This window comes from Eupeodes corollae, chromosome 1, assembly GCF_945859685.1.
Source record: "Eupeodes corollae chromosome 1, idEupCoro1.1, whole genome shotgun sequence".
Taxonomy (NCBI): Eukaryota; Metazoa; Arthropoda; class Insecta; order Diptera; family Syrphidae; genus Eupeodes; species Eupeodes corollae.
Window position 1 is genome coordinate 13,523,551 of NC_079147.1, and position 12,675 is coordinate 13,536,225.

The window sequence follows — 12,675 nt, forward strand, 5'->3', positions numbered from 1 at the left end:
AGTGTAAATCGTATCCAGTTATGTATAGACTTTGTTCCCTTCTACCGATGACTTTTGGAATCAAGTTAGTATGAGGCTTTTCGGTGGTAATTATATACAGCTAACTGATTTTTTCCAAATTTTGTTTGAACTTAACCGAATTCTCCAAATGCAGTAATTCCTAAGCCTTGCACTCCATACCACAAACAATAATGTATATTGAAGCATTGAAAGCTGTAAACTTTGAAATGTGGGTGAAATTTGTATCTTCAAGTTAGTTTCAAAGCTATTTTCTTAAATGTGTGAAAAGTAAAGGTTTGATTTTAAAGGACCACCACGGTACTTTAACTCCAAACCTGTTTTAATAAGTCCGATTTTAGTTCTCCAAACTTCTTCCGCTCGTATTATACACTTAGCTTTTGCAAAGATTTTAACATTTTTTTAAACATTAATGTTAACTTCCTATATTGCATCAAGAAATTCCGATGACGTAGCTGTTCTGGCCTAAGAGAAATTCCTGACCACTATAATTGAACCCCTGAACCAACCCTCATCCACAATTTATACATGGACAAAAAAACTATGGCTTGACAATTAAACCCATTTAAACAGAGCAGCTTATCATTTCAAATAAGAGGAAAATACAAGGTTTTTCAATTCGTAGTAGAGTTGGAACCCCATTCAAATTAACAAATCAAGCTTAATACTTATTAGTAATCCTGGATAAAAAGCTGAACTTGGGTACAAATACATTGGAGAAAAAAAGCTAAGATCGCATCCTACTTATGCAATAGATTCTTCAATATGAACAAGGGGATCAAATCCTTAAATATAAATATGGATGTGCACTGCAATCGTCAGACCATTACTTTCCTATGGTTAAATGGTAAGACGGAATGCTTCAGAGAAACAAAAAAAATTAAGAAACTTTCACAACGGAACAGAAAGTGGTATGTATAGGAATAACAGGAGCAACGAACACCACTCCCACTGCAGGAATGGAAGCAATATTCAATCTTTTACCACAAAAACCTTATCTAATGGAATCTGCTTTAAGCAGACAACACCTTATGGCTAAGTCAGACCAGCTGCTGGAAAGGCAATTATTGGGCCCGAGCAGATTCTAATAAATACACAGGAAATAATGTAAGCACTATATTACTCCTTGTCTGAATTTCAATAAAACTTTTAGTGCTAACTTTATTGGTAGGAACGAATGGGTTGAGTAATGTCCCACACATTCGTCAGTGTTTGTTGGAGTAGGTGCAATTTTCTTTTCTGAAACACTCAGTCTTGGCAACTCTTTCAGACTCCCTGATTAAAGCTGAGGTATTGGCAGTGACAAACGCTGTAAAACAGGTATCAATGATTGCGCTATCAGGAGCTGACATGACCATTTATATTCATATCCAACGCGAAATAAAACTGATTTCTGCAACAGTAATCAAATGGAAGCCTGTATACAAATATCTCCAAGAACTAACGATTCTTAGTTACCTTCCAAATCTTTCCGGGAGGATAAGGCATTCCTAGAAGACAAGTCAGTCCACTTACAGATAGATCAAAAACAAATGAAAGGGTTAACGTGAAACAAATATATTTTTGGAAAATATATTTATAAATCAAAAAAACAGTAAAACTAAATTTGTCTCCTCGAAAATTTTACAAAAAATTTTTAAAAACATTACTCTAAGTTGGTAAAAATTAAATTTCGACTCAATTGTCTTTTAAAAAGCTTAAGATAATGGCTACAAAATTATTTTATCTTGTAGGAAATATTGTTATTATTGTATTCTTGTATTATCTTCGGTAAATCTTGGGAGAAAATCGAATTGACAGTTTTTTTTACAAAAAATAAAAACTTAAAAGAAAATTTAACAAAAGCTGGTAAAATTGATTTTCTACTCAAATATCTCTTCAAAAATTTGAGATTATGACTGCCAACTTCTTTTTAGGTATGTAAGTAGAAATGGCGATCTCAAGGCAACCTAGCCTGAGATCCAATTAGCGCTGTACTGCGCCGTTTTGATACCAATAACTCGTTTGACCTTTGATTGAAAGGGATAGATTGATAGAGAAGCTTCATAGTGATTATGTTTGAGCCATTTTGTCGCATTGAGAAAAAAGATTAGGTCTCTAATCTTTGTTTCAGATAGCTCATCAAGTTCTTGAAAGAATGCTTTTCCAAAGTATTTCATTCTAGTGTTTGCCAAAGCAGGGCATTTGCAGAGGACATTTCTTTTCTCTTTGGTCACTTTCTCTTTGGTCACTACAACTACGGTAAAAGGTGTTGTAAGAGATACCCAACTTTTCTGCATGAACTCCTATAGGCCAATGTCCGGTACAAACCGCAACAATCCTGGCTATGTCTTGCCTTGGCCTGCATAGAAGATCGTTTGTACTGGTTATTTTATAGGTGGGCCATATCTTCCTAGATATAATGCAGTTGGGTAAATTGCTCCACCTTGACCTATGAAGGGCCGATCCTTGCCTGGCTAGCTCGTCAGCCCGTTCATTTCCCTCCATACCACTATGGCCCGTAACCCAGATCAGGGTGACACCGAGGTTAATATTCAGGCTCGCAAGCTCATTGCGACATTCCTACACCAATTTAGATGAGGATATGGCCGAGTTAATGGCTTTGAAAGCTGCCGCATTTCAGTTTTGGTTTTGTTTTTATCTTACATGCCTCCATTATTGTCAGCAGTTCAGCCTGAAAAACGCTAGCAAAGTCAGGAAGCCTAAAGGATTTGGCTACATTTAGGGACTCAGAAAATGTCCCAGAACCAACTCCGCACTCCATCTTTGAGCCGTCAGTAAAGATGGTTGTGTCGAAACCTATCGACACGATGTCATCCTCCCAATCTTCTCTCGATGGGAAAATAACCTTAAAACCCTTACTAAGGTTCAAAGTAGGAGTGCAGCAGTCCGTGTCTACAGAGATAATATCTGAGGGAATCAATTCTGTTGTGTTGCTGTGACCATAAGGTTTTTACAACCAGCTATTTGATTCCTTCAGCCTAATAGCGCTGCAGGAAACTATGTATTTAATAAAAAGGTCGATTGGTAGAAGATCCAAAATAACGTTTAAGGCATGCGTTGGGCAAGTACGCATGGCCCCTGTGGTGCCCACGTAAGCTGTTCTCTGAACCTTCTTTAGCTTATTAATATTATAGGCTTTGCTAAGAGCAGGCCACCACACAATCGAACCATATGTTAAGATTGGGCGTACTACGGCTATGTACGTCCATAAAATCATCTTCGACTGAAGTCCCCACTTTTTGTCGAAAATTATGCTGCAGGCGTAGAAGGCAACACAGGCCTTCTTAACCCGTACTTCAATATTTAGTTTCCAGTTTAGTTTAGGGTCGAGTATAACTCCCAAATATTTTGCACTGGAAGACAATGATAGGATTTGACCGTTGAGTCGAGGTAACGTATAGGCCGGTACTTTAGTTTTGGTGGTAAAGAGTAACAGTTCAGTTTTACTTTGGTTAACTCCTAGTCCACAACTCTTGGCCCAGTTGCTAACTTTCTTCAAAGCTGACTCCGTGATTTCACTAATCACAGAGGTGTACTTTCCTAAAACCAATAGCACCAAAACATCCGCGTAGGCTACCGCCTTCACTCCACATCTCTCTAATTTAACGAGAATTGTATCCATGACCAGAAGCCACAGAAGAGGCGAAAGAACACCACCCTGGGGTGTTCCCCTACTCACGTGTTTTGTTGCGATTGTATTGCCTAGAGTGGCTCGAATCTTCCTACCACTGAGCATGGAAATAATCCATTCTCGAATGAAGTTTTCTGCACCGAACTTAACGAGCGATTCTTCTATGGATTCTTCACGGACGTTGTTAAAAGCTTCTTTTTACTTATTGGAAATATTGTGTTCAACATTCGGACAAATTTTGAGAAAAATCGAATTTACAGTTTTTCTTACCAAAAAATAAAAATCTAAGAAAAATTAATAAAAGTTAATGAAAACCGGTTTTCGACTCAAATAACTTTTCAAAACTTTGAGAAATTGGATCTAAAATAATTTCTATGTTTGGAAATATTGCTGTCAACATGCAATAACATTTTTAGAAAAATCGAATTGACAGTTTTTTTTTTACAAAAAATGAAAACCTAACAAAAAAACAATACTATAAAACTAGGTAAAAATTTACATTCGACTAAATAGCTTTTCAACAATAAAAAAAAGTAGGTCTTCAAACTAAAATTTAAATGCCATTTTATAAACGAAAAAACCCTTGATTTTTAATTTTCTTTAAAGAGCGTTTTTTTTTCTTAAATTAATTTTTTATGTATAAATTTTTTTAATTTTGTTCTAAAAATGTTTTTGGTTTGCAGATGTTTAGTGATTGTGAATATACGCTCTTCATTTGAATTTCGTAAAGAAACGTTTAACCGTTTTTGAGATATAGAATTTTGAAAAAAATCAATGAATCCCAACAATACAAAATTGCACTTTTGATAATCAAATAATGTTAAGGTAATATAAGAGCTTATTGATACGGAAATTATTGAAATCAGTTTATAAGTTACTGAGAAAATTAAAAAACAAAATAACAGTTCTTGAGCGGTACAAAAATACGTTTTTTTTATTAAAAGAAGCCAAGTTAAAAAATAAAATTTTAGAGAAAATTAAAAAAAACCTATCGGTTTGTTTTTGAGAGAATTCGAATTTTCGATTGTCGACCAAAAAAATTGTATTAGGCCACTGTTAGTTTTGATCTTAAAAAAACAAAAAAACGCTCAACGCGAATCTGCTCAAAACCTTAACTTCCAAGTTTGAATTCAATCGACCCAATGGTTAAGGCTGTAGGAGGGTGGACAGACAGACAAAACGGACCAGACGGAATCGTGGGACCCACTTTTTTCGACCATCGTAATAATATGTTTGATTAAAATCTCGAGTTCGAAGTTTTCTACGAATGCAAAACTTGCCCTATAGTTCCTATATGTCGCAAGTAAAAAGAATAGATACAAAATAAAATAATAGATTTGGTAGCGCAACATTCCGTTGAGAACCAGGGCCTATATTGACTTGAAGCCTTTGTAATTAAAACAATATTATGGCCAAATAAATTAAGCAACTATGAGTAAAACATATTATATGCATATAGATGTAGTAGGGGGAGAGATGTGACGTTTTTTAACAAATAATGTTTTCCATCTTCTTGGAAAGTTTTATTTCCAGCGTTATTTGAGCCAGCAGATTAGAATTACTCTGTTAACAATATACCCTTTTTGTGACTTTACAAAAATCTCGGTATTTTGTCAAAGTGATTAATATTTCAACAACTTGAACAAAATCCGAAGTATTGCAAAAATAATTATATTTTTAAACTAGAAGTTTTCATAAGAAATTACCATTACTTCTTTTCTGTGGGAAACTTATTCAGTTCTCAAACATGAGCAACTCGTGCACTTTTATTTATCATACTTTTTAACTAATTTAACATATTTTTAAAACAACACTTTGGTCTTAAGAAAAAAAAGTGAACTATTTTATCACTTGTGTAACTCTTTTCCATTTTGATTTTGATTATTAACATCGCTTAAAATGTGTTTATAAACTAACTGTCGGCTATATTTGAATTCCATAATCCCATTAAATCTTGCTCTGTTGTAAAAATACCAATAATTAGTTAAGTATTGTTAACCTAAAAAAACAAATAAGGGTTTATCAAACAAATGGTTAAATTAATACTTTTTATGAAAATTTCGATTAAGTTACATTAAAAAAAATTAAAGGTATAAAGCAGATGTTATTTTACAGTGAGGAACTAAGATATTATATCATTTGTAATAATCAAAACACCATAAACTTATATCTATATAATATCTAATTATTTTAATGTTATGTTTTTTTTTGTATTAATATAATAAATGCTTCCGATTAAAATTAAGTGAAACAATATTTTGAGTCGGAGGAAATTAAAATGGCTTAGAATATGTGTAGTTAATATTTACTACGGCTTAGAAGTCATACATTTTAGAATGGCAATCAAAGTATAATTTAATTTAAGTCTAGTTTATAAGTGTTAAATCTGATTTAGTTAAACCTTAATCCAGAGGCTTTTCAGTGCAAGTATCAGCAACTTTAAATAAAAAGGTAGATTTTGGCGCCCTGCGGTGGCCATTTTGTTTTGGTGACATCTGTCAAATCTTTTGATTGTTATTCAGTTGTTTATGCCAAATCATCATGGCAAGTTAAACGATTAAACAGAACGTTCAAATTATAAAACTTTATTATTAAGTGCGTTTTTTTTGTATTTCATATATAGTACAGTGAGAAATTGCCAACAAAAATTATTATGCAGTCACAGAACCTGAAGCCAAACCCTTTCAAATGCTTTTGAAATATCAAGTGCAATAATATTACTTTCTCCAAAGCGATGTAAAGATTTGCTCCACTGTTCGGTGCGATGAACCATGAGATCACCATTGGACCTATTGCTACGAAAGCCGAATTCCGGTCATTAAGAAGCTTTCGATCTTGAAGATATTTCTTGAGCTGATAACTAATCAGCGTTTACATGACCTTGGAAAGAAGGGACGTAAGTGCAATCGTAGGTAGTTAGAGGGTGAGGAAGATTAGCATTTATTGGGAATAGGCTGGACAAATGCCGTTTTCCATCGGATCGGATCGGATCGAGAGCTGAGGAGTAGGATAAATGAAAAAGCTTACGCAGTGGTTTTGCCAGCGCTGAAGAACACTTCTTTAGAACAATAGCGGGGATACCATCCAGACGACCAGCGGATTTATGTGTGTTTAGATCTCTAAGGACTCTTGCCACAGTACGAGTGCGAACAAATATTTGTCCCATAGATCACTACCTCCCTCATGTACATGGCGGCGAAATGCCTAGCAAAGAGATTAACTTTCTCTAAAGAGCTAACAAAAGGAGTGTCATTGACAACGAGCGTAGGAACGGATGAAGAGGAAGAATTCCTCATATTTCTTACAAATGACCAAATATTTTGACTGTCTTTGGGACATTGCAGTATTTTTTGGCGTAACTTGTGGCCATGTAAAAATTTGGTTAGTCGAATATGGGCGTCGCAGGCCTTCCTGGCTTGATGGAACTTTTTCCGGCTTCCCTCAGTACGGTTTATATCAACGGAAAATTACCTTTTTGGCCCTAATAACCTCTTTACAGCTCGCATCAAATCAAGCGTTTTCCTTGGGTCTACTTTTAACTCTGTTCAGTATAAAAGTTCTCATCCCAAGGAGAATTAAACTTGTGATCATATCAGCGCTGCCGTCAACACTATCGAGGAAGCATAGTGATCAGTTAAAGATCCTGAAGTAATTATTGCCAAACGGTTCTCTTAGGAGCTCATTCTTTAACTGAACAGTTTTGACACGAGAAATTTGCTGATATAAAACAATGGTCAGAGGAGATAGAACCCTAACAGTTTACTTAATAGGGTCAGAGGTAAGAAACAAGTCAAGAATGTTTTCTGCTCGACCTTCAACGTCTGATATTCTGGTGGGCTCGTTGACTCGTTGAGTTAGGTGGTTTAACTCAGCGAAGATTTCTGCACACACTCCATTGGATGTTGTCTGGCCTGAATGTTGAAGCCATGAAGGATTGTGTACATTGATATCGATCGTAAAAACGATTTCAGTGCGGGGATAGGACGAAACAATTCTTTGGATGGAATCAGACAAAGCATCAAATTCAGGAGAAGTTGATACTCTGTCGAAATTTGGGCTTCGATAAGGGATGAAGTGAATGATTTGCTTATTTACGGACAATTTAAACCACATATAAAAAAGGAATTGGTGCAAAGACCATATTGTGGTAAGAGCTGGTTTAACCAAACTAAAAAAATTTGTATTTTAGAAAGTGCTGTCAAACTTAATAATTTTTAAATCTTCTTGTACGGTGGAAGCACCATGAAGATTTATTCAATTTAAACTGAGATAAACCTTTGGTGGAAACATAGCTAAACATAAATAACTTTTCTATTGTTTTCTCTTGCAAAATAAGTTAGTCCATTTTCAATAAAAAAACTTAAACAGATTGATTTTTTCCCTAATGGAAAACACCCATGATTCCCAATGCACAACTGCTTAACGAAACGAACATTGCCATCGAGATCCAAATGGAATATCAATCGTACCAACATTTAAGAACCAAATCAAATAAGATCCATTCGAGACTCGTATAAATGTCAAAACCCATCCATAGTAAGATTTTACCCTAACTTTTATCGGTGTTATTCATACTATGGATATTGTTTTTGTTATTCGTGTAAAATCCTACTATACTATGGATGGATTTTCCAACAAAACACGGGTTATTAAAATGTGTATTCGGCCTTACGTACATTTTGCGGTAGACGTGGTGTTAATTAAACAATCAGCTAATACCCGTACGTTCAAAGAACGCAAGATCGGCCGAGAACATCGCTGCTGTCCGTGAAAGCGTACAGCAAAACCCGAGGCAGAATTTTGCCTTGGGCCGACAACGCTACAACCGTACAAGATCCAACTGACAAAGTAGCTCAAAGTTCATGAACATAGATAAAGCCGTTTGATCGCTGACTGTGAAACGTTTGAAGGAGGACACTTTAGTGACGAGGCACTTTTTTGTATGAATGGCTGTATCAACAAGCAAATTTGCCGTATATGGGTAGACTCCAACTCACGCGAGAAACGCTACATAACGATGATAACTAATTTCTTATGGTCCAAATTGAATCATATTGACCTACACGACATGGGGTTCCAGTACTACAGTATTACGTTAGAAACAGCAAACGCTATGATTGACATTTTGCATGAACGACTTACGGGTAAGTTTATCTCTCGCAGGAGTGATGTGAATTGGCTATTAAAGGTCATGCGATTTGACCCCGCTAGACTTTTTCCTGTGGGGTTTCCTGAAGTCGCAGGTCTATGCAAATAAATTACAATCGACCGATGCCCTAAAGGTGAACATAACACAGGCCATCGCCCAAATTCAGCCGGATCTATGCAAAAGAGTCATTGAAATTTGGACCACTCGGATCCGTGAAACCGTTAGAAAGATGCAGAAAGAAATTTAAATAAAATTGAGTTCATGGTGTTTTTACTATAGCAATTTACAAAATGAGGCAGGGATGCGAATCACGCTGATAACTTTCCATCCGTACCCATCGGACGATTTGTTAAAAATTAATTTAACAAGATATTAAAGCAATTATTTGAGCGAGATACAAACATTTTAAGACAATGTCTTTCATTGTTTTCATATTACTTAAGTCGAAACCCATTCCTTATTGTATTGGTGTTTTTGTAAGTTTTGGTGTTTTGTAAAAAAATTGAATGAATTTTTAATAAAAATTAACTGAGAGTTAGCAACAATATTTTACATATAATCAAATAAGTTTGATTTCAATATGTTTTTGTTCCGAGGTTTTAAGTCGAAAACGGGTTTTTACAAATTTTCGTAACATATTTTGAAAGTTTTTATTCCTTGCATACAAAACTAAAGATTATATTCTTCTAAGACCCAGTTTTTCAGTGTGACTTATAGGTAATTCCTAAAACATGTTTATCAGACATTAGGTATATAATCCTTTATAGTTAGTACTGAGTTAACCCCTCAAATTAAGACTCTGGTTTAAATATTTAGATGTTTTTGACAGATCCTGCAATATTTATTTTTGTGGAAAAAGTATAAATTTGTTGTTATATTCAGACAGCCACGAAAAATTTGCTACGAAATTTTGAGTTTAACTGTTTTGAGAAGAAAACGATTTATTAGATCGCCACTAAATCTTTATTTTTTTGGAGAAGAAGTTTAAATTTCATTTGTAAATTTTGTTTAATTTAAATAGAAAAACAAACAAAGAAGAAAAAAATTACTTAAAAATGTTAAAAAAGTAGATGTTAAAGTAGATGTTTTGTTTATAAAACAAAATGTATATAGTAACCAAATATAACATATAGTATGTAAGTTGTTTTAAATAAAAAAATCACAACTTTTCATTTTATGCTCTGTTTTATATATACTTATATACTTAAGTTTAATTCCATCAAGTTACCGCTGTAATCCTAAAACCTATTGCCGAGACATAAAAGGTTACACCACCTTTTAAAAATGTATTTGTTTAATAGTATTGTCGGTTTGTTAAGTCCTACCGCAATAAAATACGAAATATTCCCTGTTGTTTTGAATTTTCAAAAACGTACCCTTATTTTTCCCACATTGCAGAAACCTAATGCAAGAAATCTATATAAGATTAGCTCTATAGAGATTTCAATGTTCAACCCTTTCGTGGGGGTAGCTCTATATAGCTCTTCTCCAAAGTAGTAATTTTAATCAGTAAATGCATTGTTTTAACCCACTCGTCTTTATATGAAGCATCGTTCCCTAAACAAAAGGTATGTTAATAAAATCCTTGTTAATCCACATATACACGCCCTTAAAAAAAGGCTGTCTCGAAAAATAAGCTTATTTTGATATTCTATACAAATTCTGCTTTTATTCTAAGATCTGGGAACTATAAAAGGATTAATTCCCAACAAGGATATCATAGTCAAAGTTTGGATCTTCCATCATCAAGTACAAGTTTCTTCGAGTTGTTCAATCAAATAAATTGGTAAATTTATTTATTCTACAAAAATATAAAATAGCTGCTTTCGCCGCCGTGTAAAAAAATTGGCTAACATGTGGAATAAGAATAAAATTGTGGTTTTCGAAATCGTTTAAGCTATAAAAAACATATAAAAATAAATTCTGAGCTACAGAACCTTGGGTTTCTTTTAAAATAGCTCTCAACACAATAACTGTGCAATTAACTTAAAAAGTGAAAAATATGTGTTCCATGCAAGTGCTATAATTTTCATTCTGAAATTTAAAATAATGAAATAATAGAACTTCGAAAAATTACACAGTTTGACATTCTCTGCTCTTCCCGAGCAAATACCACAACCACCTCGTACCACAACCCATCATTCATTTCCATAACTTATTTCTTAAATTCATAACCAGATGACACTACAATCACTTTTTTCTGATTCCACAGATTTTGAAATTCACTCCATAATGCTTCGTTTCGTCGTCTTCTCTTTGGTCTCGTTTGTTGTCATCATAAGTTGCATGGGACAAACTTTCCAATACTCCCGCGGATGGACAAATGGTAAGAGGTCTCCAGCACATCTTCATGAAGATCCAACAATGGCTGAGATATTCGAAGTTCCAGAATCTGAAAGGCGTTTAGAAAAGTAATGCCATTTTCTTTCGCTTGTAATTTTGTTTAAATAATTAAGAGCTTATTTATTTGCTTGCAGATGTATTATCCAATTACAACGCTTAATTCATAACCCCTACTTCCTTAGGCCACAATATGTTGCTACTAACAGCAATGGAAATAGTGGCACTATTCGTCATCAATCAAATGAAATTTTAGAAGATTTGGGAACTTCTGAGACCGGTGAGTTCTCTACCAAGCACAAGTAAGGGATAAATATTGTTCGAAACTATCCTCAAAAAACAACAACAACCATCAAAACACCACCATCACTAATTCCATAACTTCCTTTCACTTTGGACTTGATAAATATCATCGACACTAATATACGCATCAAGCACGCGCTTTCTACCAACGGAATGGATCTGATATTAAATTTATATTTATTTGAATGATTTTATTTTAAAACGTTACATCAAATGGATTTAAAATCCTTATAAAATACAAAAAAAAAATACGTATAAGTAAAGAGTATTTAACTATATTTTAATTAAATTATTTAGATTTGTAATGAGGCTGGACTTAGTATAAGTATGCATTTTGGTTAAATTGTAAATAAATTAAAATATATTTAGAATTTAAATATTATTAATATCTTTTCATTATTTAAATTTTTAAAATTGTGAAGAAAACAAATGTTTAACAATTTTAGTAGCATTTCTTAAATTTTTAAAAATTGGATGAATGAAATTTATTTGAACCGAATCAAGAACCGAACATCAATTTTTACCAAATTTGCGAACTATTTTTTGTAGACTTTAGTTTTTTTTATAAAAATCGGACTGTTGGATTTTTATAAAAACAATATTTTCTGTGAAATTACAAATGTTTAAAGACAATATTTTTAATTTTTGAAAAGGTATTTGAGTCGAAAGGAAATTTTTATTTAAAATTTAATTCAAGTCACTAACGTCATTGGTTCATGAGATATTTAAATTTAAATAAAATGTTCACCTTTTTTTAAACTGCTATGGTAAAAAAAAAACACCCACGCAATTTTGCTGAGAGCCCTTTTTGCATCTTTTTGCAATATTATCTGTATAACAAAATTTATTTGAATCCGATATCTCTTCTGGTTCTTGAGGACAATGAAAAAACATCTCGAACATACGTACACAGTACACACGCAAGCACAAACATTGTTTCAAAAATCTTTTATTTCGACTCTAGGGACCTTGAAACGTCGAGAAATATCAAGATTTTAAATTTAACAAATCGGACTCGTTACAACAACTTCATATGGTAAGTTTATAATAAAAAGAAAATATTATAGTAGCTGAGGGATAATTTCTTTGAGATATTACTTTTTAAAAATAAAAAAAAAACAAGTAATAATAAATAATAAATAATGAACAGTACCCAAAAAATGAAAAATGTTTACCAGTTTTCAAGATTTTTTTTTTGTATTTCATTAAGTAATAGTAAATATATATAATA

The 12,675-nt window shown here is 33.4% G+C and overlaps 1 protein-coding gene across 1 annotated transcript; it reads left to right on the forward strand.

Moving 5' to 3' along the window:
- The first annotated feature begins 11,018 nt into the window (after nt 1-11,018).
- LOC129942409 (pro-corazonin-like) lies at nt 11,019-11,535 on the forward strand. The gene is made up of 2 exons (XM_056051322.1): nt 11,019-11,212; nt 11,279-11,535. The coding sequence occupies exons 1-2, from the start codon at nt 11,034-11,036 to the stop codon at nt 11,445-11,447; spliced, it is 348 nt and encodes a 115-aa protein (XP_055907297.1). The 5' UTR covers nt 11,019-11,033; the 3' UTR covers nt 11,448-11,535.
- Nucleotides 11,536-12,675: the final 1,140 nt, after the last annotated feature.

Excerpts from the sequence above, each read along its gene's own strand:
- LOC129942409 (XM_056051322.1), top strand. The coding sequence starts at position 11,034 with ATGCTTCGTTTCGTCGTCTTCTCTTTGGTCTCGTTTGTTGTCATCATA. Across the intron at positions 11,213-11,278 it reads TCTGAAAGGCGTTTAGAAAA|ATGTATTATCCAATTACAAC; the intron begins GTAATGCCATTT and ends ATTTGCTTGCAG.